The sequence below is a fragment of the Natator depressus genome, chromosome 7 (genome assembly GCF_965152275.1).
Source record: "Natator depressus isolate rNatDep1 chromosome 7, rNatDep2.hap1, whole genome shotgun sequence".
Classification (NCBI taxonomy): domain Eukaryota; kingdom Metazoa; phylum Chordata; order Testudines; family Cheloniidae; genus Natator; species Natator depressus.
This window is the reverse complement of record NC_134240.1, coordinates 121,662,721-121,684,135: the sequence shown is the minus strand read 5'-3', so window position 1 is coordinate 121,684,135 and position 21,415 is coordinate 121,662,721. Positions and strand designations below refer to the sequence as shown.

General features: G+C 53.5%; 1 protein-coding gene across 3 annotated transcripts; it reads left to right on the top strand.

Moving 5' to 3' along the window:
* The first annotated feature begins 2,306 nt into the window (after positions 1-2,306).
* FGF8 (fibroblast growth factor 8) lies at positions 2,307-18,743 on the top strand. 3 transcript variants are annotated; one of them, XM_074960081.1, is made up of 5 exons: positions 2,307-2,381; positions 5,467-5,503; positions 7,731-7,911; positions 13,660-13,766; positions 18,435-18,743. In XM_074960081.1, exons 3-5 carry the CDS (start codon positions 7,887-7,889, stop codon positions 18,720-18,722), a joined length of 420 nt encoding a protein of 139 aa, XP_074816182.1. In that variant the 5' UTR covers positions 2,307-2,381; positions 5,467-5,503; positions 7,731-7,886; the 3' UTR covers positions 18,723-18,743. The 3 variants fall into 3 exon arrangements, with proteins under 3 accessions (XP_074816182.1, XP_074816179.1, XP_074816180.1); XM_074960078.1 differs by lacking the exon at positions 2,307-2,381 and adding an exon at positions 5,215-5,303; XM_074960079.1 differs by lacking the exon at positions 2,307-2,381 and adding an exon at positions 5,222-5,303 and having other exon boundaries at positions 7,764-7,911.
* Positions 18,744-21,415: the final 2,672 nt, after the last annotated feature.

Sequence of the window (21,415 nt, the reverse complement as noted above, 5' to 3'; positions counted from 1 at the left end):
CACTGCCCGATAGCACTGATTGCTGATTTGAGGAAACAAAATAGCAATTGTAATTATGGGCTTTGATAAGATAAAGGAGGCAGAGGAGGAGAGAGAGCAGGGCGAGAAAGGGGGAGGGAGCGGGGCAGCCAGTGAATTAGCAGCTGTCACTCACTGCAGGGCAGAGGGGAAAGGAGCAGACAGCAAGGGAGTAAACATTTTTGGCCAGGTAATTTCTCTGCCTCCTCATGCAAACCAGCAGCGTTTGGGGCAGCGGGTCATTATCAGAGTCACAGTTTTCTCTCCCATGCATGCTCTTTGTCCCTTACTCAACAGGTGTGAAGAGCCCAGTAGCCTAATCTGTGATGGGCCAAAGGGGACACACACAGAGTGAATAGACAGCAGCGTGCCCTCACCTGTCTCTTCCTCCCCATCCTCTCTCTGTGGTAGAAAGAGCCCTGCTTGGATGCGCTCATGGCAGGTGAGCTGCCTAGAGTTTTTCAGTGTAACACAGAGGATCGATTTTGCCACCTGGTGTTTTCTTTAAACACCCAGTTCATGGGTTCCCTGCACTGAACATGCCTCCTTTCCTGCAGCCGTCTCCTCCTTCTCCTCCTGCTGGCTGGAATCCTCTCCGCTCCCTCCGATTATCTCGGGGATCTCCATGTTGGGGCCGTACCTGACGCTCACATGGACAGCTGCTTAGTTGGGACCCAAGCGTCCGAGAAAAGGCTCCCTGGGTCTTACTCAAGGTTACCACGGAGCAGTGGTTCTCAACCCGCAGCCCGTGGGCCACTTGCAGCCCAATCGGCACACAGCTGCAGCCCACAGTGGTAAATAAGTTGAGAACCACTGCCACAGAGCCTCTTCTACAGCCAAAGAAAATGAAAGCGAGCCGGGGTCGGCGGGGGGGGCATTGAGAACTAGAGAAATAGTTTTGTCCCCCTCCCACTGGAGAAACATTTCCATGTAACGGGTGACTCTGGGAAGCTGAGATCAGGGTGCATACAGCAGCCCAGATTCAGAGGGGGAAAAGTCTGTTAGATTTACCGAAGAGAATCTATCCAATCTGTGCAGGGTGTGGGTTGGCCAAATCAGACCACTTGCTGTGTGTTGAGCTCACACCCTTTCCCCTCTTCAAATGGGACTCCCGTCTCTGCCTGCACTGCCCACTGTCATTTCAAAGAGTGTCTGTTCCCTTCCCCACCCTTCTCTGGCTCTCTCCTGGTCTCTGGCTCCCAAGGGTGGCAGGGTGGGTGTGTAGTGCTGGGGTCTCTTTACTAGGAAACATACATGCCCTGGTGGATCGGCCCAGTGGTGCTGGTGGTTGTTAGGTGCTTGTTTTCAGTGGCTGGAGGGCAGGCTGGTTTGGTCTAGTATCCCAATGGATGTTGTCTATAGGGACCCAATGCAGCTGTGGGTGCTACTGAGGGTCTGAGGATGCAGATTTCCTGCTGGCTTTTCCATCTGATCTGCAACGTTGCAGCTCACCTGGCCTCTCCAACACACGAACACACCCTCAAATTGCCTGCTTTCAGGACTTCCTTGCTTCTGCCTTTGTTTTATTTTGGGTTTTTTCCAGTGATTCTATTTTGCTTCATCTCAGGCACAGCCAGGCGCATGGGCCTGCCTGCAGGATCAGGTAGGGAAAATCGTCTGTGTGTGTGTGTGTGTGTGTGTCTAAACAAGCACGCTGGAAGCTCGAGGGAGGAGAGGTAAGGTTTAAACAGCCCGACCTCCTTTTGCAATAGACAAGGAAAGGTTCTTCTTTAACAAGATCCCTGGCATCCTCCTTGGCTGGCCTTTAAGCATGCACTGTTGCAGGTTGACTCAGCGTGTTTGAATGGTAGAAGCTGTAATTAACCTCTGAAAGCAAACACTTTAGTTTGACGGCTCTTGGCTGCTTTAACAGGAACTCCAGCATCCTCTGGCCAGTGGTGAGTGTTCACAGTAGGTTAGTTGTAACCAGCACAACATAAAGCAGTTCGAAGCAGCGTATCAGGGCAGGCTGGACTATCCAATTAGTCCACCCACCTCTCCAGTCTGTTCACTTGACGTTACTGTTCGGGTGCCTGGCTGCTTCCACAGCTCTGTCCGGTCCCATCCCCAGCGCCGCTGCAGCCGAGCCCCTGCTAGTCGTGCATTAGGCACCGTAACTGACATCTGTCACGCGTGAGTCGGTCTCTCCCCGGGGGGCGAGCTGTGTGGGGGGTGGAGTGTTTTGATTTGGGTGACTTGAGGTTTTTTTTTTTTTTTTTGAAATGCCCATCCTGCTGTGCCTTAGGTTGGGTTTAACCCACCCCTGTTCTACTGGAAGCTGAAAGGTAGGCAGGTCAGAGGTCATTGCAAGAAAAAGTGCCCAGCGCTTCCCTTTGCCAGCCCGCACCAGGCTGTATGTGAAGGTGAGTCCGCACACGCACACACGCACACTCTCTCTCTCTCTCTCTCTCTCTGCATGCTCTGGCAGTTTGTGTCACTGCTGCGCTGGCCTTATCAGCAGGCAGCGGGGATAGAATTACCCCAGAGCACAAGGTGTGCCGCTCTCTGAATTCTCCCAGCACTGGGATCCCTCTCGACCCCCCTCTCTGTTTGTTGTGTTTGGGCTTGAGATAGCAGCAGAGGGTAAATAACATGTCGGGGAGGCGGCCAGGGGGTCTCCAGGGGCTTCATTTGTTGCTGCTGGCTCCTCACGTGCACCCCCCCCCAATCCCAAGACTGGCACCGCTTGTCGTTTGGGGTTGTTGGGCATCGGTGCCGCATGTGTGTATTTGTGTGTGTTGGGGGAGTGTGGCAAAGAATGTTCCATTAGGCGTGAAGGCCACGGGGCCTGCAGCTTATTTATTTGTTGACAGTTTTCTGCCCCCAAAACTCTTGTTCTCCACTGTAATCCTTTTAATGTCTCACACTTAGAATGGCAGCCTCCCACCGTCTGCCCCAATCCACAAAGACACAGAGCAGCCAGAGCTGGGTGTGCTATCTGCAGGCTGGACCCTTAGAACAATTGCTAGGGGAATGGACCAAGCACTGCAGCGGGCACAGGCCCATTGCAGGGGCTGGGCTGTTGCTACAGAACAGTGTAACTACAAACCCTGCAGGCCGCAGGTTGATGGGGATGATACAGATCTCTGTGTCTGTGCATGCATTCATAGACACACTCAGTGTATGTCTCTCTGGCCAAGCTGATAGGCCATCATTGAGGAAACCAGCCCTCTTCAGGAAAGCACTTAAGCAGGTACTTAACTTTAAGCAGGTACTTTAAGTGCTTTGCTGGACAAGAGCCTTGGTTGGTAGCGCTGCCGAATGGGGAAGGCGCTTGCAGCCAGGTTAGGATTTGGGGGTAAGGGGCGGAAACAGTGTCTGGGTTCCCTCTAGATTTTCATCCCCTATCCCCAAAAGGCTTTCTCGGGTTTCGAAGGGGAAAGTTTCTGCTTTGGGAATCTCAAAGCACAAAGAGAATCTGGCCCCCATCCCATGGAAGAGAAGGGATGAGACTCTGATGGGCACAGGGGCATTTCTGGGCACCTCTGTAGTGCCCTGGGTGTCTGGCCCTTTCTCTCTGTGTTAGAAATGAATGTTTTCTTCCTTCTGCAGCACTCTGCTCTTCCCAGCTGCATGGGGTGTTACATTGCTTTCCTTCTCTTTGGCCCCCCTCTTCTTAATCCCCCTCCCAAATCCTCAGTCAGTCCAGACACATGGACCTGGTTCAGAGCCAAACTCAGCCTGGCTCTCACAGGGCAGCACCACTGCGGCCGGCGAGGGTCCACAGGTGGCAGGGTATGCGGCATATATTCAGCCTTTAGCCTTCCTTGAGAACAGCAGCCCCCAGCCGGCTGTTTCTGTCCAGTATTTCCCCCCATCTAGCCTGGGGTTTATTTTTTCCAAGGTCTTTTTTTTCTGTAAAGGGATCTTGGCGTTTCTCTGTTGCGGTGTGTAGGTCTGCACTGCACCCACTGATGACTTGTGTTGGCTCAGCCCCAACCCGTCCCTCTCCCAAGCACACCTCTGCTCCTTGACACACACGTGTGCATGCTCACAACCCCTGCACACTCCCCGCCCCCAGGCTTGCTGTGGCTCTAACCCACAAGCCCATTTCCCCAGCACCCTCTTGTACCCTACAACCCCCCGCCCTCCCCCGCTCGCCCCCCCCTTTAACTGCCTCCTGCCCGGGCAGCCTGCAGGTTTCCGCTCCCAGCCCCTCCTCCCTGCCCCTCCGCGGCGGAGCGGGGTGCCCTGCGCTGCACAGGCCGGGAGGCGAGGGGCTGGTTCCGCAGGCCAGAGGGGAAGGGGGTCTGACATTGGAGAGCTGCAGCCGAGAGGAGGGACCAGCTTCACTCCCACACTTTGCGCCGGGAGAGGAGCGAGCCACACGCCACCGTCCGTCCCCACACGGGGCCATCACCCGGGGAGCCTCCGCCACCAGCCTGCCCCCCACCCCGCCGCCCGCCAGCAGGACCCCCCCAGCCCATGCGGAGAGCGGGACACGCCGCGCCCAGCCCAGCCCGAGCCGCCTTCCCCTGCGCGCCTGGGGCCCGTGGGCTCGGATCCAGCCGGTGGCTCTTCTCTGCCAGCCATGCCCCGGGGCCCCTGCGCCCTTCGCCAACCTGCGCCCCTCGCCCGGCCCTTTTAAAGCCGGGTCTCGCTTCGCCTCCCGTCAGTCCCCCCGTGGCCGGCTGCCCCCCACCCAAAGCCGCCCCCGTCGCGGGTGGCAGCAGAGCAGAGCCCCGCAGAAAGGCCGGGGGAGCCTCCCACCAGCCGGCGGAGAGGGGGGCCGCCTGGGCGCACGGACAGGGCGCGCCCCGGGACCAGCCCCGCCGTAGCGCCGGCCGCTTTCAAGGGTTTCTCAGCATCCAGCCATAAAAGGGGGGAGCCCCCTCGATTCACCCTCCACCTGCACCCCAACGTCCCCCCTCCTCGCTGGGGCGCACCGCGGGCTCCCCACTCGCTGCTCAGATCCTGCGCTCCCGGAGCTGCCCCCGGGGGCACTGGAAGATTTCGCCCGTCCCGTCATCCCCCCCCAACCACCTTTCTAGTCCCCCCCCTGCGATCGGACCTGCAGGGGGATGGGCGGGCGAGCCAGCCGGGGCCCCCTGCACTGAGTAGCCTTCTCTGCTTGCGGCCAGCTGGTTTGGGGGGGACGCGCCCCTCGGCCCCACTGAATCTTTAATATATTTTTTTGCAACACCATCAAGGATAGGACCGTGCTGGAAAAGCCCTTTAAGCCCCCCCTTCCCCCCCAGCACCAGCCGCCCACCTCTGACAAAGTTACAGCTCTGTCTACCCGCTCAGTCCAGGATGGAGCCCTCCTCCTCCGTATTGAGCTATTTGTAAGTAATCTCGGCTGAATTTGTCGGCTTTCCCTCCCCCAGCCCTGGTGCAAACCCCCCTGCCTTTATTTTCCACATTTATTTCAGCTCCATTTCAAAGCAATCACTTCACACCTCTTTTTTTTCCCCCTTCCCTTTTCTCCCCCCCCCCCCCCCATTTTAGGTTATTGCACTTGTTTGTTCTCTCCTTACAAGCTCAGGTAAGTATCTTCTTTTATTCTTTCTTTCTTTGAAGCCAACCAGTAAAAACAATCTTGTTGTTTAATTGTTCCAGAGCCAAATCTGCTTTTTAACAAAAATATAATAATAATCCAAGGGGATTTTTCGGAAGAAGGGGGAAACTGGTGGTAACTCTTGACCCAGGAGACACGAGGCAGAAAGGAGAGTTATTTTACACCAAGGTCCAGGGAAAATAATCCATTTGTAGGAGGTTCAAGGAGAAAAGGTTACTCACTGCAGGCTGCAGATTTAAGAAATGAAATGAGAAGAAGAGCCAAAAGACAAAGCAGGAAGTATAGGTTGATTGCTTGAAATTAGAGCCACTTGTATGTGGCTTGGTTATTTTAATTGCAAGTAGCATTGTGGGTTTTCCACTATTGGGTCTTTTTTTATACACACGCCTTCACTTTTTAAAAAAAAAAAAGAAAAAAAATCTGATTTGACCCAGCCCATAATGTCAGTCTTTAGCGTCACTCTTTCTGATGGCTAAAGCTTCAAATCGTGTTGTGAATATATTCAACAGCCCATCCTCAGCACAGCTCGATGCTGTGCAAAACCCACCTCGGGGAATTGCGGTCCCTCAGATTTCAAACCCAGGGTGGGAACAATCGAGAGGTTACAGGTGGGAGGTTTTGTTTAAAAAGGACATTGATCTACAATTTTGGAATCTTGGAAAAATAACGATTCTGGCATGAAGGGGGCGAAAGCAAAGGGAACGGAGCCAACCCTGCGAGAAGGAGTTGTGTTAAAACATAGTTGCAATATTTTGGAGTATCAGATGGAGACCAAATAGCCGTATGGCAGGCAATCCTCTTCTCCACATGGTACCCTCATCAGAGTTGGCAAGAGAACCTAGAGATATTATCCAAAAAACATCCATAGGAAACACACACACAAAGAGAGAGAGAGAGAGAGATTAAATTGTCAGGGAGAGATATCTATATAAACTCAGCTTTGGGGAAGCAGTGGCTGTTCTGATTGCAGGGAGGAATCCTTCATGTTTGACATGGAGGTGTGGCGGGGGGCTCGGGTGATGCTGAGAACAGCGATCTCCTCAACATTTGCTCAGAATACGTCTTTATAAATGTCAGGGGCAAGCAAAACCTTTCAGACTTAAAAGAGGGATTTGAGCCCAGGGCCAGGGAATTCTGAGCAGACTTGACTGGCAGAGGAAAAGCAGATTTGGTGCTCCCCAAATTGTTGACCGGGAACAAAAGCCCACCGGTGGCACAGTTGGTTCTGTAGAGAACTGGGTCAGTAACGGGTTTCTGTTTAGTTGGAATGTTTGGGAGGGGGTGGCTGCTGGTGGGAAACCCCTTGCCGGGCTCGGTGGAAATGGAGCCGTTCATAAATATTAGAGGGAAAAACAATTGCAAACTGCCGTGGCTGCTACACAGGGTGAGTCCAGTTGGGGGATAATTTGTGGCTGTGTTTGCTTTCTGTGCCGTCGGTTATTTTGGTCGCAGGCACGGTTCCCTTGGAGCAGTTCAGGGCTCTGCCTTGATCGGTGGGTTTTCATTGAACAAGGACTCAAAAATTAGAAGGGGGTTGTTTGAAAGAGCAGAAAAATAAAGAGCAAAGGGCCAGAGAGAAAAGCAGTTGTTAAAAACGAATGGGAACGATATTACCTATATATACATGCACATGGCTAGGTGACACCTTAGGACCGTGGTTACAAAATGCGAGAACCAGTCTCTTCCCATGGACGATGTATGGACACTGTATCATGTAGTGGTACAGATCCTGCTGTCCCTTTGGAGGTAAATCTGGAGTAACTCCCTCAGAGTCAGTGGCTTGACGGCTGACAGCGTAAATGAGAGAGGAGTTTGCTCCTCAGTATGCACCAGCCTGGAGTCTGATCTGGTTTCCACCCGTATAAATCCGAAGTAACTCCTCTGAAGTTAATGGAATGACACTAGTTGTAAAACTGACATAACTACAGTCAGAATCTGCCCTGCCAAACTATAATCGCCCGCGCACGCCTGGAGCCAGTGATTTCCTTCTCGCCACTGGCTGATGTTTGTGCAGTGCTGTACATTGGAAAGCACGGTATGAGTGCTACAACCCATAGTGATCCTGGCTTTGCACCATACAAACTAGCTGCCGCGTCACCCCCCGCTGGAGGCCAGCGACCGTCACACAGCCCATTAGCCCCTCGGAGGAGCAGAGATTATAATGGTGTGTTGTATATTTTTTAATTTCCTAAAGGTAACTGTTCAGTCCCCACCTAATTTTACACAGCATGTGAGGGAGCAGAGCCTGGTGACGGACCAGCTCAGCCGACGGCTCGTCCGCACCTACCAGCTGTACAGCCGGACCAGCGGGAAGCATGTGCAAGTCCTGGACAACAAGAAAATCAATGCCATGGCCGAGGACGGGGACGCTCATGGTAAGGGCACATGACGGGGTGCATGTGGGGGCGGGGGAACAGACGGTGATGGGGGAGTGTTACCAGTGCAGCATAGTAACGGATGGTTCCCGTCCCGTTTGTGAGCCAGGAATAGTTGAAATCGTTTGGGTCGTGGGGTCCTGCAAAGGGAGAACATGGGGATCAATGTTTATAATAAGACTTAACTCTGATGTGAGCCAATTGTCAAGGTGTGTTCCAAGTGACACCGTATCTAAGGAGGGAATAGGAGCTGTGGGGGTTTTTTTACACCTGACCCCGGGTGCGTTGAGGGCCTGCCGTTTGAGAGCTGCTGCAGCCGGTGGCAGGCTGGGCTCCAGGACAGAGATGGCTGCAAATATTCCCTTCAAAGAAACAGAAATGAGTTACTGATTTGTTGGAAGGGGGGCCAAATTAGAACTAACCTCTGAATGGGAGTGGTATTTCCCTTAAATATACTCTGTCCCCCAGACTTCCACACCCATCCGGGCTAGCCCGGAGCTAAGGTACAGAGAGGGAGGAGGTGAAGAGGACTGCAGTGTAGCTCCAGAGACAAAAGCGAGGAGGCTCTGGAATAGGAGATCAGTCTAGAGACGGCTTCTCTCTGCCACCTGCAAGGGTGTTCCATTCCTAGAGCCTCCCAGATGGGGCCTTTGACAGGGCACCCATGGAAAGACACCAGTCCCTGCAGCTTTCACTCTCAAAGGGGAAAGAGTGTGACAGAGCAGCCCCAAGACGTGTGAAAGTCTAAATACTTTGATCATGTGTGTTAATTACACAATCAAATGGTCAAACACATACAGGAAGTCAGGGGTCTTAGCAGAGCTGGGGACCCTCTAAATTGTTGCAGGCCTTTGGCAGTCTCTGCGCCCATGTGGGACGCAGCTATGAGGGTACAGGCTGGCTCCCGCTCCTGGTGTATTCAGTGGCAGGATTCAGAGTAGCAGCCGTGTTAGTCTGTATCTGCAAAATGAAAAGGAGGACTTGTGGCACCTTAGAGACTAACCAATTTATTTGAGCATAAGCTTTCATGAGCTACAGCTCACTTCATCATCACTTTCAGCTGTAGCTCACGAAAGCTTATGCTCAAATAAATTGGTTAGTCTCTAAGGTGCCACAAGTCCTCCTGTTCTTTCAGTGGCAGGAGACGCTCATGTCTGTTGTATGTGTACGTATTTATATGTGCTACACATTCGAATCGTTACTGTTTTTCTTTGGTATTAGCTGCAATTTCCCTTTCTTGCTCAGAGAGATTAGCGGAAAATATATATATTTTGGTTTGGCTGAAAATTTTATGATGAACTTTAATAGTTAGAGCTAAGTGTGGATTCCACATCTTGCTCTGTATTAACCTTTCAAATGAAATAGCCCTGGCATAAAGCAGCTCCAGGTTGAAAGGGTATTAGATTATTTCCCAGGAAATGAAAAAAATCTCTTCTTGTTTTTTAAAAAAAATATATATATACACACATACATACATACATATATATATATAAAAGAAGAGCAGCTATTGCAAATTTAAATAATGACCAAGCTAAACAAAGCCAGCAAGAGGGGGGAGGGCTAGTGGCAGCGTGAAAACCTCTATTAAAAAGTAATAAAAAAGGTTAAGCATTTGAAGAGCTAAGAAGAAAAACGAAGACTGATCTAAACCAGAAAAAGTACAAGCAGTTTTTCAGATGTAAAGTTTTAAAAGAGTTGCAAGTCTGTAAATGTTAAGATAGAGGTTCAGGGTTGTTCTATATGAATCTCTAGAGAGACCCCCATGTCTGGAAGAGCTATTAAAACTCTTCTGACTTTCACCTTTTTTAACATTTCCTGAATACTTTCTCCTCTTCGCAGTCCAGTTAGAGGATCAAGTGTGTCTCGCTGCATTTTTTCAGCATTTACGTAGCCACTTTCCCTTCAAAGTTTTAGCATGAAACATAATTTTACTGGGATAAATCTGTCACTTACGTGAAAGAATAGAGTTGAATATGTTAAGCTTTTTTTTTTAAAAAAAAAAAAGTCAACCCCAACAACTGTTATTTAAAAATCCCCTTTAAGAAAAATTTAAAAATGAAAAGCATTTGGATTATATTTTTCGGATGGGAATAAAAGGGTTGATTTATTTCCACAACTGACCGCTTTCCCCGCTGTGACGTTTTTACTGCCAACTTAATGTCGTGCACTGTTCACGGTTATTTGTCTTAATTGTCAATATTTGACCGACTTTTTAATTATGGGCAAAGTGGGATGGATCATAAAGCCCTCCTCATCCTTCCTGAGCTGCGTCTTTTTCAAAAAACAACCCCGAGCGGCTTTAATCCGGATTACAATGTCCGCAGGCCAAGTGACTCGGAAATGGTGCTGGATCCCCCAGCAACGATCCCAAAGTGCTCTGATTTCTGTATGATTTATTCCAGGCTGCATCTTTTGGGGCTGGGGGATTTGGTTCTGGAAGGGCGCAGGTTGCCCGAATCCAGCGTACAGCCCTGGGATCTGCGTGTCCCTGGGACGGGCTGGGATTCGTCTTTTCTTTTGCACCCCTATTGTTTCTATCGAGCTGCTCTCTGGAGCTGAGTGCTTACAGGGCCCTCGGCATGAGCAGCTGCCCGGCATCAGAGCAGCTCCCCGGCCAGGCTGGTGCGGGGAAGCAAAAGCAACCAACAGGGCTATAAATCAGGGGAGGAGGCGGAGAGGAAAGAGATGTGCATCTTTAAAGCTGTGGGTTTGTGCCGCTTTTCCTCAGGCTTTCCTCCACTCCCTCCCCCCCCACCCCGATCTGTCGATCGATCAGCAAAGGGAAAGAAAATCAATGCTCTTTAAACCTTTTACTGCCTCTCCGATCAATTCCGCTCCCCTGGCCCCCTCCAGAGGCAGATCACTAAGGGGTCCCGGTTGCAGGGACTCTGTTCCAGGGAGCCTCGGCTCAAGTTGTGTTTTTGGAGATGTTTGGATGGCGCTGGTGCATTCTGGGAGGTGCCGGTCCAAGGAGAGGAGGTGGAGGGGGTGTGACAGGGGGCGAGGGGCGGAGGATAGGCATCATAGCTCATCAGTTCAAAGTTCAGCTTGCCCATGTAGGAGAGACCCAGTCCAAGCGGGTTTGGTACCAGTGGGCTTTGAAGGCCAGATCCACAACAGGGCATCAGGCTCAGTCTGGACCGTTTTGGGGTGGGAGGCTGTGCTGGCATTGTGAGGCTGGGGGTCTTGGACAAGTGTTCCCGCTCGTTCAGTGGACCTTGCTTCGCTGAAGCCTTCCCATCTGTCTAGCTGACCTGCAGGAACGGAGAAGTTGGCCCCCTGCCTGAGGCTTCCCTCTGCGTCGAAGTCCCTCTTTTAGGGGGGGTCTTGCTCCTGGTGATGATTTGCAACGGACTTTCTTAACTGCGGCTGCAGGGTGAGCTAGCGTGCCAGGCTGGCAGCTCAGACTCTGACTTGTCCTGTTGTGACTGAATAGCGTAGGATTCTGAGCGCAGGGCCTGGCTGGCGGGCAGCATGCGGGTGCTAGCTAGCCTGGAGAGGTTAAAGGGCAGGACCTGCCCAGAGACCCATCACTTCCCTTTGCTTCAGTGACCTCGGGGGCAGTGGTGGCATTCTGGTAGTGCCCAGGGACTCCAATGCCCTTCAGGCTGTACAGATTAATCACAAGGAAGGCAGTCCCTGTCCCAGACTGGTCCCAGTCTGGCTGCCATTCCAGGGGGGTGTTAATAATAGCATGGACTCTTTGTGCAATTCTTCCCTTGGGTTTTCAAAGGTAGTTTTGTATCCTCTCTAAAAAACCCCAGCCCCTCGCATCAATCCAGCGCCTGCAACCCCAAGGATCCCAGAGCACTACCAGAACCGGTCCAAACCACAGAGCTGATCGCTTCGCTCGCCCCCTGAAGTGGAGCTGCCTCTGGGGCAGAACGCAGGAGCGGTTGGACTGCAAGCAACACAGGCCAAAACAAAAGAGAGAGCAGTTCTTGCCATGGGAGGCGTCTGCAAAAGGGCAGAGTCCTGTGGAGGGGGAGAGAGGCTCTTCCAGTGATTGGAGCCCAGGTGTTCCTGGCTTCAACTCCCGGCCACACCAATGACTTGGGCACGTCATTACGTCCCTCTGTGCGTTGTAAGATGGGGGTGATTGTCGCTGATTCAGCTAGTTAATGTAGCTCAATGAAGCAATATTTGCAAGGTGCTTTGAGAGCCTTGGTTTGAAGGTGTGGCGGGAGATCCATTGCGCTGAGCTGACAATGTCAGATCGCGGCGACTGGTCCGCATGTCCCCAAGCCTGCCCGTTCGCTTGTCGCAGGTGAGCGTAGGTTGTGTGACACCTAGCTCTCGCTCAGTGATCCCAGAGGCCCTTGTAGGTGCTCAAACCTCAAGGCCATGAAGTGCAAGCGTCAGCGACAGCCCTCGTGGGAAGCGCTAGTCACCAGCTCCCCAGATTGCTACAGTATCATGAGGGCCCGATCCTGCCAGCCTCACCCATGGGCTGTGACGGGGGCGGCTGCTCAGCTGATTCAGGAGAGTAGACCTGGTCCTGTTTCATGTCAGTTGCATCCTATAGTTATAGGCTTAACTCCTCCCATTCACCCCGGGGCAGCGTCATTGACCTTGAGAGACTTACTCCCCGTTTGCCGGAGGGTGAGATCTGATCAGGCCAGTGGATATTTAAGAGCAGGTCCCTGCTGGGCTTTCCTGTAGCTCCCGCTGCAAGAAGCTTTCTCTGCTGGCAGCATCAACAAGACTGAAGTACTGGGGGGAGCTCCCTGCTCTGGGCGGCTGGGCTCCAGCCCTCGCGCTCCCAGGGAGGAGGCAGGGACGAGATGGTGACAGGTCTATTTATAGGCGTGCCATCGATCGGCGATTTGCATCGCTCTTTCGGCCGCCGATCGATGGCTCCATTAAAACACGGAGCCCGAATCAATATGCCCCCTCAACTCGTGCAAAGGTGAAACACATTAGCAGGGTGGCCGTGCCCGTTGGTGTCTCCCCTGCCAGCCACAAAGTCACCGCAGAGAGAGGCCCCCTCCGCCCGCTCGAGCCTGGCACGCTGAGTGACGGAGCGAGGGCCTGAACCGCAAGGGGAGGAGATGCAAGGAGGGTTAAGCAGCTCCCCCTTCCTTCCCCTTGGCTTGGATTCAGTTCCCAGATCTGCCTCCCTGCCTGTCCTTTTGGTGCCGAGTTAGCATCCAGGGTGACTTTGCGCTCTCTCCAGCTAGCTAGATTGCAGCTCCCAGCTAAAGTCTAGATGCCTGGGGTACTGACACGGCCCCTGTGCTCTTAGTGTCACAGCATCACGATCTTATTGATCTTCCCAGCCTCCCTGTGAGGCAGGGAAGTGCCATCATCTCCTTCTCACAGAGGGGAAACTGAGGCATGAAATCACTAAGGGATTGTACCATGGTCAGCCAGGGAATCTGTGGTCTCCTTAGTCCCAGGCAGTGCCCTTCCTGTGAGATTGACAGTGAGGCACCTCTCTCTGTCCAATACGGGCCCTTCGGCATAGCCTGGCCTAGCAAGAGGTGCATTCTGGGGCTTGTGCAGCGTCCTCCGAAACATCTAGTGTTGGCCAGAGGTGGGACGCCTGGCTGGTTCCGGTGCGGCTGGATTGCTGATCTAGCCCGGGCGTAACAGGAAGCTGACGGTGGTCCTGGTGTGCTCAGAGTCAGGCGCAGGTACCGGCGGTGTGGGGGCCGTGGATCGGTGCATTCCCTCCATATGGGGAGCGGAGTGGAGGGTGCCTGCTGGAGCCCATCGCTATGACCTGGCCTTTCTCCTTCCCGCCAGCCAAGCTCATCGTGGAGACGGACACCTTCGGGAGCCGCGTGCGCATCAAAGGGGCTGAGACCGGGTTCTACATCTGCATGAACAAGAAGGGGAAGCTGATTGGCAAGGTAAGGGGGGGCAGGCCTGGGAACTCAGTGCCCCACAGGGAAGAGGGGGATGGACAGAGGGAGGTGTCTATCCAGAGGCCCCTGAGAGGTAGGGGAAGGGGAGAACCTGGCTGTGGGGATCAAGGAGGCGATGGGGCTGGCAAGCTGGGCGTCACGGGGCGAATTCCATGATTCTCCTCCCAAATAGCTGGCCTGCTCTGATGATCTGGGACCAGCACCCGGAGCGTTCAGCTGCTCCATGGGGCTGGCCCATCCTGTGCATGGCCCCTGAACTCCCAACGCTTCCTTCCTCATGGGGGAGCTGCTCTTCGGGGCAGCGGGAGGGTAAACTCCACTTTCAGGCCAGGATCGGTGGGAAGGTTTTGTGTTACTCTCCTTCCCTGGCACTCGTCTGGGGGGGACCGAGGGGGATCAGGCAATGCACAGACCTGCAGCGGTAGCTGCTTCCTGCGCTCTCTCCCCCAGGCCCTCTGAACAGCTGCTGGCAGGAGCGAGTGATGCCAGCTCAACCAGCCACCCCCGTTCTGCCCGTGCCCCCACTTGCATGTACCTAGACTGGCATTTCTTGGGCTCTCATCCCTGTGGGCCCATTATCTCCTCTTCCCTCTCTCCATAGCTTCACACACGTTTATTTCACTGCTCTGCGGGCAGACCCTGGTTTAGGAGCCTAGTTTAGACACAAGAAACCCGGCGGCTGGTGCAAATCGGTGGCGTGCCGTTGCGATCCGTAGACTCTGATTTGCACCAGCAGGGGATCTGGCTCGTGAGGAATTCCTACGCCGGCCCCTGATTGCAGTGCTCTGGGACGCGCAGGCTCTGTCCCTGGGGCACCAGAGTTCGTTCTGCACATGCAGGAATCCCAGCGCTGGGGAAACCTGGCCTGGCGTGAAGAAGTTCTTGTGGGAGGAGGTTCCGCTGGGCCTAGAGCTATTGGGACAGTTCCTCCTCTCAACTCGCCAGTGCAGCCATGGGGTAACCAGGAGGGGATGGTGTCCTGTTATATATTCCCATTGCTGACGTCAGCTAGCCAGGGAGCGTGGCAGTTCTGCAGATATTTGCGCGTGCCTGGCTTAGCTCGGCAGGTGTGCGCCATGTGTCTCGCTCGCAGGCTCACTCTGCCAGGGGCTTGGCTGGCCACAGGCTCATTAGCTGCCGGCATGAATGGAGTGTACACGTGTGATCGCATGCGCCAAACTGCACCTCCTGGCCCACATTCCCAGCCCCGTCCATCCTTCCCCAGATCCTGGTCTGGAGCAGGAAGGGTTAGTGCAACTGCTTAAATCTGATTTCTCTCTCCACCTTGCAGTGATGCCGCCCTGTCCCCTTTCCCCTCCTCCCTGACTCTGAGCTGGCCTGGCGCTGCTGCCGGACATTAAGTGCCTGCCCTGCCCACCTACTTCTCTTCCCTGCGACCATTTCTTTCCGGATGTTGCAGGTGTGATCTGGCTGTGAGGGATGATGAGCTCCCTGCGCTGTCTGGATCCAGCCACCCGCTTGGGTGCCTGATCTCACTGCTCACATGCGGCTGCCATCAGCAACACAGTGCATGGGCTCAGATCAGGGTGCGGGGCCCCAGAAAGGAGCCAAACGTTGTCTAACCAGGCTAGTGCGCCGGGTGCTCAACCAGTGCCCAGCCCCCCAGGGAGCCCAGGGGTTTGGAGAGGGAGGCTCCACCTCAGGTCTGAGGACTCTCCCCGTTTCTGGCACATGGCGTCAGGTGTATATATGATGCTGCCTGCCCCTTGCTGCAAGGGCTCGGACTGGCCAACAGCTTGCTTAGGCCGCTCCTGCTCACTGGGGATCCCAGGGCATTCATCTCAGGACCCAGACTATTAACGCTGGGGTCCAGCTTGGGAAATGACACTCTGCCTTCCGAGAGCTCCGGTGCCGTCCGGGCCCCGCACTCTGTGCTTCCTGTCCTAACTTGTTATGCAGTGTTGCTGTGCGTGGCTAACCAGGCTCCATGCTTCACCCCAGAGCCAATTTCCCTTCTGCAGTTGATGAAGCGATCCCCGCATGTCCTCCAGCACTGTCCATGAGCATCTTAGTGGCTGCTCCAGAAATGCCAGGCGCTGCTGTTGTCAGGCCAGATGCTGGCTCCTTACTCCCCTTTTACTCTGTCCTTACTCCAGCGGGAAGGATTCAGCCTATTACAATAAAACCTGTGGGTGAACCCCTCCCCCGCTTTGGGGGCAAAACTCCCCCGGACTTCACTTGGGCCAGGATTTCACCCTCTTTCTAATGCCTCTTTTGCCGCTTTCCAGCCTCAGATTTGCAGCCCTTTTAATCTGGGCTTCAGAATCAGAGCAGCTCCAGCGCGGGAGATCTGGACTGGTCGCCGGTTTACGGCAGGGCTGCCCCAGATCCCATTCAGCTCCGTGTCTCAGGAGCCTGTTTCATCCCAGCCAGGAGGGCTAGAGACTCCAGCTCATTTCTAGTCCTGGCGGGCTGAGTTTTACACCTCTATCAGTTCCGGTCTCTTTCTCTCCCTCTGCCTGCCCAGCTGGCCCGCGGTCACTACGCCTCTGTCTACACGACACAGCCGCGTCGCTAAAAGTCGGGCAGGGTAGCCGCTCTTTGTCGGCAAATCCTTCCACCCCAAGGAGCAGCGTTTGCGTTGTACAACGCGCTGTTCACACTGGCACTTGCCACGGCAAAACTTTTGTCTTTCAGGGTGTTTGGGGGGGCGGGGGGGTTAACACCTCTGAACCACAAATGTTTTGTTGCTCAGTTGCCAGTGTAGACCTAGCCTAAGGCTCACGCCGGGAGGGCTATGGAAGACACTACAGTCCCTTGTGATGGAGTATGTCGCACCAGCACCTACAGAGCCCTCTCCAGGATCAGGGCCCCACTGGCCTAGGAGCTGTACGGACAAGTGAGGACAGCTCCTACCCCATGGGGCTGTTTGTGTGGGTATCACTGTGCATGAGTGTAAATGTTTGTACTATCAGGGCAGTTGAGTCTAGGTCTGGATTGGTAGCCAAACTCCCCTCCAGGTTCGAGGGGTTTGTGGCCGGAGCCCAACCCCTAGGGCCCCACTGGAAATCTGGGATCAGGATGCCGTGTTTGGAGCTGTTTGGGTGCAGTCCCATCTCCCGTGACGACGCTCCTTCCATGCTCCAGGCGATGACACATGCTGGGGGCTGGAGGGTGCCTGGCAGGACGTGTGTATATGGGTGTGTCACACGGGCATGAGCTTTCACAGGCGCCGAGCACCCAGCCTACCAGCTGCAGTCAGGGGAAGCTGCAGATGCTCAGCCCCTGGGAGCTGCCGAGAGTTGCATTTCAGAGCGAGAGAGACTATTCCCTGCCCATTGGAAATGTGCTGCCATGCCCTGGCCTGTGGCCTCAGGCACTAGGCGTTACAGCAGGGCCAGAGGAATCACCCTAGCCTGGGGCCAGCGTTGTCCCATCTGCAGTGCAGCATCCGGTCCTGTCTGTCACACTCCTCCCGAGTGTGTTTTAAATAGTGGAAGTGAGACCTTCCTCCTAACCGGGACTGCAGCCACCCGGGGACTGGGAAGTATGCCGTGCGGGCCTCCTCAGCGTGCGCCGTACTTCTCGGTTGCAAATTAAGTGGTCATGTGATGCTATTTGAGCCAATCAAAGGAGAGGATAGAGGACTAAAGCACCAGTTAGAGCAGAGGTAGCCAATAGGCGGACCGCCAGCCAAATCTGGACCGCCAGCCAAATCCGGACTGCCAGCTTTTGGATGGACCCCAAAATCTTTTACTTCCTATCGTTATTATTATTATTTTATTATTTTCTCTGGAGTCTGGACCTTGACTATAACTTGACCAAGAAATTTGGATCTTGACAAAAACCAGTTGACTACCCCTGCGTTAGAGCATTAAAATACAGACCTGAGGGATGAGGGGGGTTTCCAAGGGCGAGAGCAACAAGGAGATGGGACTCGTGAGTTCTAGTTCCATCTCTGCCACGGGTGGTGTTGGGCAAGTCAGCTAATCTCTTCATGCCTCAGTTTCTCCCTTGGTGAAACAGTTATAAAAATGCTTTTTTGCAACACAAATTACAATTACATCAATTCAGATTTGTGAAGCACGTAGGGAACCTGAAATAAAGACATCAGGCCAGCGTTACTTGCTATTGTTTGTTCTGCTTCCCAGAGCAGAGAGCTGTAGGAACCATGAGGGAGGGAAAATGACGAAGGTGGCAGAACTAGGAACCTGGCTCCCAGTGTCCTGGGATGTGTCTGGCCTAGCTGGAAGCAGGAAATACCACCAACTCCTGCAAAGAGGTTCTGGTTGACTTCTGAGCGGACGGCCATGTCCTTTGGTTCCGTGGCAGCACAAACCGCAGCACTGCCAAATCGTGTGACTCGACTGTGAGTTTCCTGATACTGGCTGTTTTGCTTAAAGCCCAGCTCCTGGGGCTGGGGGATCACAGGAGAATCCCAGCTTTCATTTTTAAAAAGGGGAGTTTTTAGTCTCTCTCTCCCTGGTGGTTGTAGAGACGAGACAAGCTTGGGAACGTGACCCCTCCAGGCTCAGAAGGAGACTCCCGCATTTATTATTTTTAAAGCTCTTTTTTGAAGCCAGTCTCCTGATTTTGGGGGCCTGGTTCCTGCTTTGTGAGCAGCTGGGGCTGGCCACAGTGAAGTCCAGCCATTGCTGACTGTATCTGTGTCCCCGTTCTTCCCCTCCACAGAGCAACGGCAAAGGCAAAGACTGCGTCTTCACGGAGATCGTCCTGGAGAACAACTACACGGCGCTGCAGAACGCCAAATACGAGGGCTGGTACATGGCCTTCACCCGCAAGGGCCGGCCCCGCAAGGGCTCCAAGACGCGGCAGCACCAGCGCGAGGTACACTTCATGAAGAGGCTCCCCAAGGGCCACCAGACCACTGAGCCCCACAGACGCTTTGAGTTCCTCAATTACCCCTTCAACCGGAGAAGTAAAAGGACTCGAAACTCCAGCCCTCGGCTGGGCCCCTGACTTGCCCCGCCCCCCTGCCTCCCGAGCCCCGCCCCCTTTTCCTCTGCGTAGGGATGTGCTGGACTGTGACTAGAGACTTTTTTTTATATGGTTATTAAAAAAAGGAAAAAAAAGGAGGAAAAAAATGACCGGGTCTAGTTGTTTTGTTTTGTTTTTCACAAGAAGAGAAAAGAAAGAGGCTCTATTTTTGTATTCCAACGTTAAAAAAGCAATGACATGTTCAAGGACTCGTGAACGGGGAAAGCCCCTTCCCGTAGACTCACTCTAGCCGGTTGGAGGTTGTGTTTTATTTCTGTAGCTCTAGGGGAAAGGGGGCGAAAAAATCGGTTTAAAACAAACAAGCCACAACAAAACCCCACCCCAGTCTGGGACCAAAGTACGACTTCACATAAAGAACTGGAGGCTGATTTGAAAAGAAAAAAAGATGGGAAATAAAAGAGGTGGGGGAGGGATTTGAAGACTAGGAACCAGGACTCCTGGGTTCTTTCCCCAGCTCTACTCAGGTGCCTGTTGGGTTTCTGGTGGTAATTGGGCTGTCTGTGGCTTCCCACTATTGATGTAGCTATTTCTTTAGCTGGACGAGGGGTGGTTTGATACTGTTCTGATCCCACAACGCAGCTGCTTTCCCAGCTCCCCATCTTTCCGCAGGAGGCTGGAGCGGATGGGGGGATATGAGATGCCCCCAGGCAAAATCCTGGGTGGAGATGGCACCTCCTGTTAAAAAAGGAACCTGGCAATTTTCTAAAGCTGCGATGGCAGGGCAGGGGGCAGTGACGGAACGAGAGAGGTTTGTCCCCACGAACTATTGTGACTCTTCATTGAAAACTGCCCTTTTTTTTTTTGTGGCTAAAACAAAAATTCCCAAAACCAAAACACTTTCAGCAGTTTTTGGCTGAATTTAAAAAAAAAATTTTTTTTTCCATTCTGAGGCCAAATTTCCCAGCCCCCAACACACAGACAGGTTTGCTCTGAGGAGAGCGGACATTTTTAACGGCAAACTTCAGTTTGTCAAATGCCCAGTTTCCCTGTGGGGGGGAAAATATTGATGGGAAATTTTCCAGCCATCCTAGCTCTGAACCAAGCCCTGGGAGGAGGACTCTGCAAAGGATTAAAAATAATATTAAAAAGATTGTTAATGGGGAGAAAGAACAGAGACACCGTATCAAAGCCGGAACCCGGGTGGCTTCTCATCCGGTCTTTGTGATTGCTTGTTTTTGTTTCCTTGAGGATTTTTTTTTTGTCGTGTACAAATTTAATATGAAATGATTGAAATATTTATTTAATATGTGCATTAAAATTTGTATTAGTATGAACGAGCTTGTCTGCTTTCCGGGCTCAAGGGCAGGGTAGGGGGAGGACGTCTTTTAGAGAGGGACAGGGCGAGGCCTGAAAATGCAGGACCTGGTTGGAACTGGTGGGGCCAGGGGGGTTTAGTGATTTGCCGCTGAGTTCAGCCTTTTAGGGCCGGAGTCCCAAGGGCTCGGCATACGCGATTGGGAGCAGATTTTCTGAAGAGTTCAGCCCCCACTTAAAGTCGTAGATTTTCAGGCCAGAAGGAACCAGCTGATCATAATCTGACCTCCTGTGTAGCACAGGTGTAGAATTTCATCCTGGCTCAAGCGTCTTCCAGAGAGGCAGCCAGTCTTGATTAGAAGGTTCAAGAGAGGGAGAACCCACCGCTACCCTTGACAGGTTGTTTCAGTGGTTAATCACCCTCCCTGTTCAGGATCTGCGCCTCGTTTCTAATTGGAATTTGTTGGGCTTTAGCTTCCAGCCATTGATCCTTGTTGTACTTGGCTCTGCTAGATTAAAGAGCCCTTTAGCACCTGGTGTTTTCTCCCCTGTGAAGATACTTTTCCACTGTGATCAAGTCACCAAAGTAAGCGAGCCCTGTACTGAGGTCAGCAAGGACTTGAGAGTTTGTGGGGAGAAAAGGGGCTTTTTCGCTTTCGGAGCAGGCTGAGTCCCGGCCGAGATCACAGTTGGTCTGGGGCGGAGGAGGAGATTTGGCCGGGTGGGATGTGGCGTTGGCTTCCTGGCTATGGAGACCAAGGAATTCATGTATATACAAAATAGCTGCAAGCTTCCCACCCCCACCTGGCTTCGGGGGTGTGCGTGTGTGTGTGTGACCGCCTTTGGGGGGGTATTCGGACTCAGTGGCCCATGTGATCTATGGTGTGTTTGCTGGGGGAAGGGGGGAGAATGGGGGCTAGCTAAGGCAGTGAGGGCAGAGGCTTGCTGGCCAGGACCTGGCACGAGGCCGCCCCTGCTCACTGAGGTCATGGGCCAGGCTCTCCACGGTAGAGCCTGCTGGTTCTAATGGCAGCCGGTTGGTGATTTGGTGGGTGAAATCCATTCCTGTGGGGCAGGCCCCAGGCGTCTCGCAGCGGGCAGGCCTGGCTTCCGTCCCGCTGGGCCTCAGGATGGGCAAAGACCCGCGCCCTAGACAAGGCAACACTTTGCTCTCCAGACTCATGCCCGGCGGGTTTCTTCCCACCTTCTTATTTTGACAGTGATTTTAGAGGAGGGGCCGGTCCCCTGTGCAGGGCGGTGGGGTGAGAGGAGTCTGGCTGGTCGACCCCGGAGGCCTTCTCGTGGGGTCCCCTCAGCGGGGCGCTGCCCAGGCACTTCAGGGCGAGGTTTGTCCCCCATCCGCTAATGGTCCGCTGCCCCGGCCTGAGCGGGGCTCCGTG

Coding starts and splice junctions, on each gene's coding strand:
- FGF8 (XM_074960078.1), top strand. CDS start 5,272: ATGGAGCCCTCCTCCTCCGTATTGAGCTATTT. Junction 5,304..5,466: donor TCCTCCGTATTGAGCTATTT/GTAAGTAATCTC, acceptor CCCCCATTTTAG/GTTATTGCACTTGTTTGTTC. Junction 5,504..7,730: donor TTCTCTCCTTACAAGCTCAG/GTAAGTATCTTC, acceptor AATTTCCTAAAG/GTAACTGTTCAGTCCCCACC.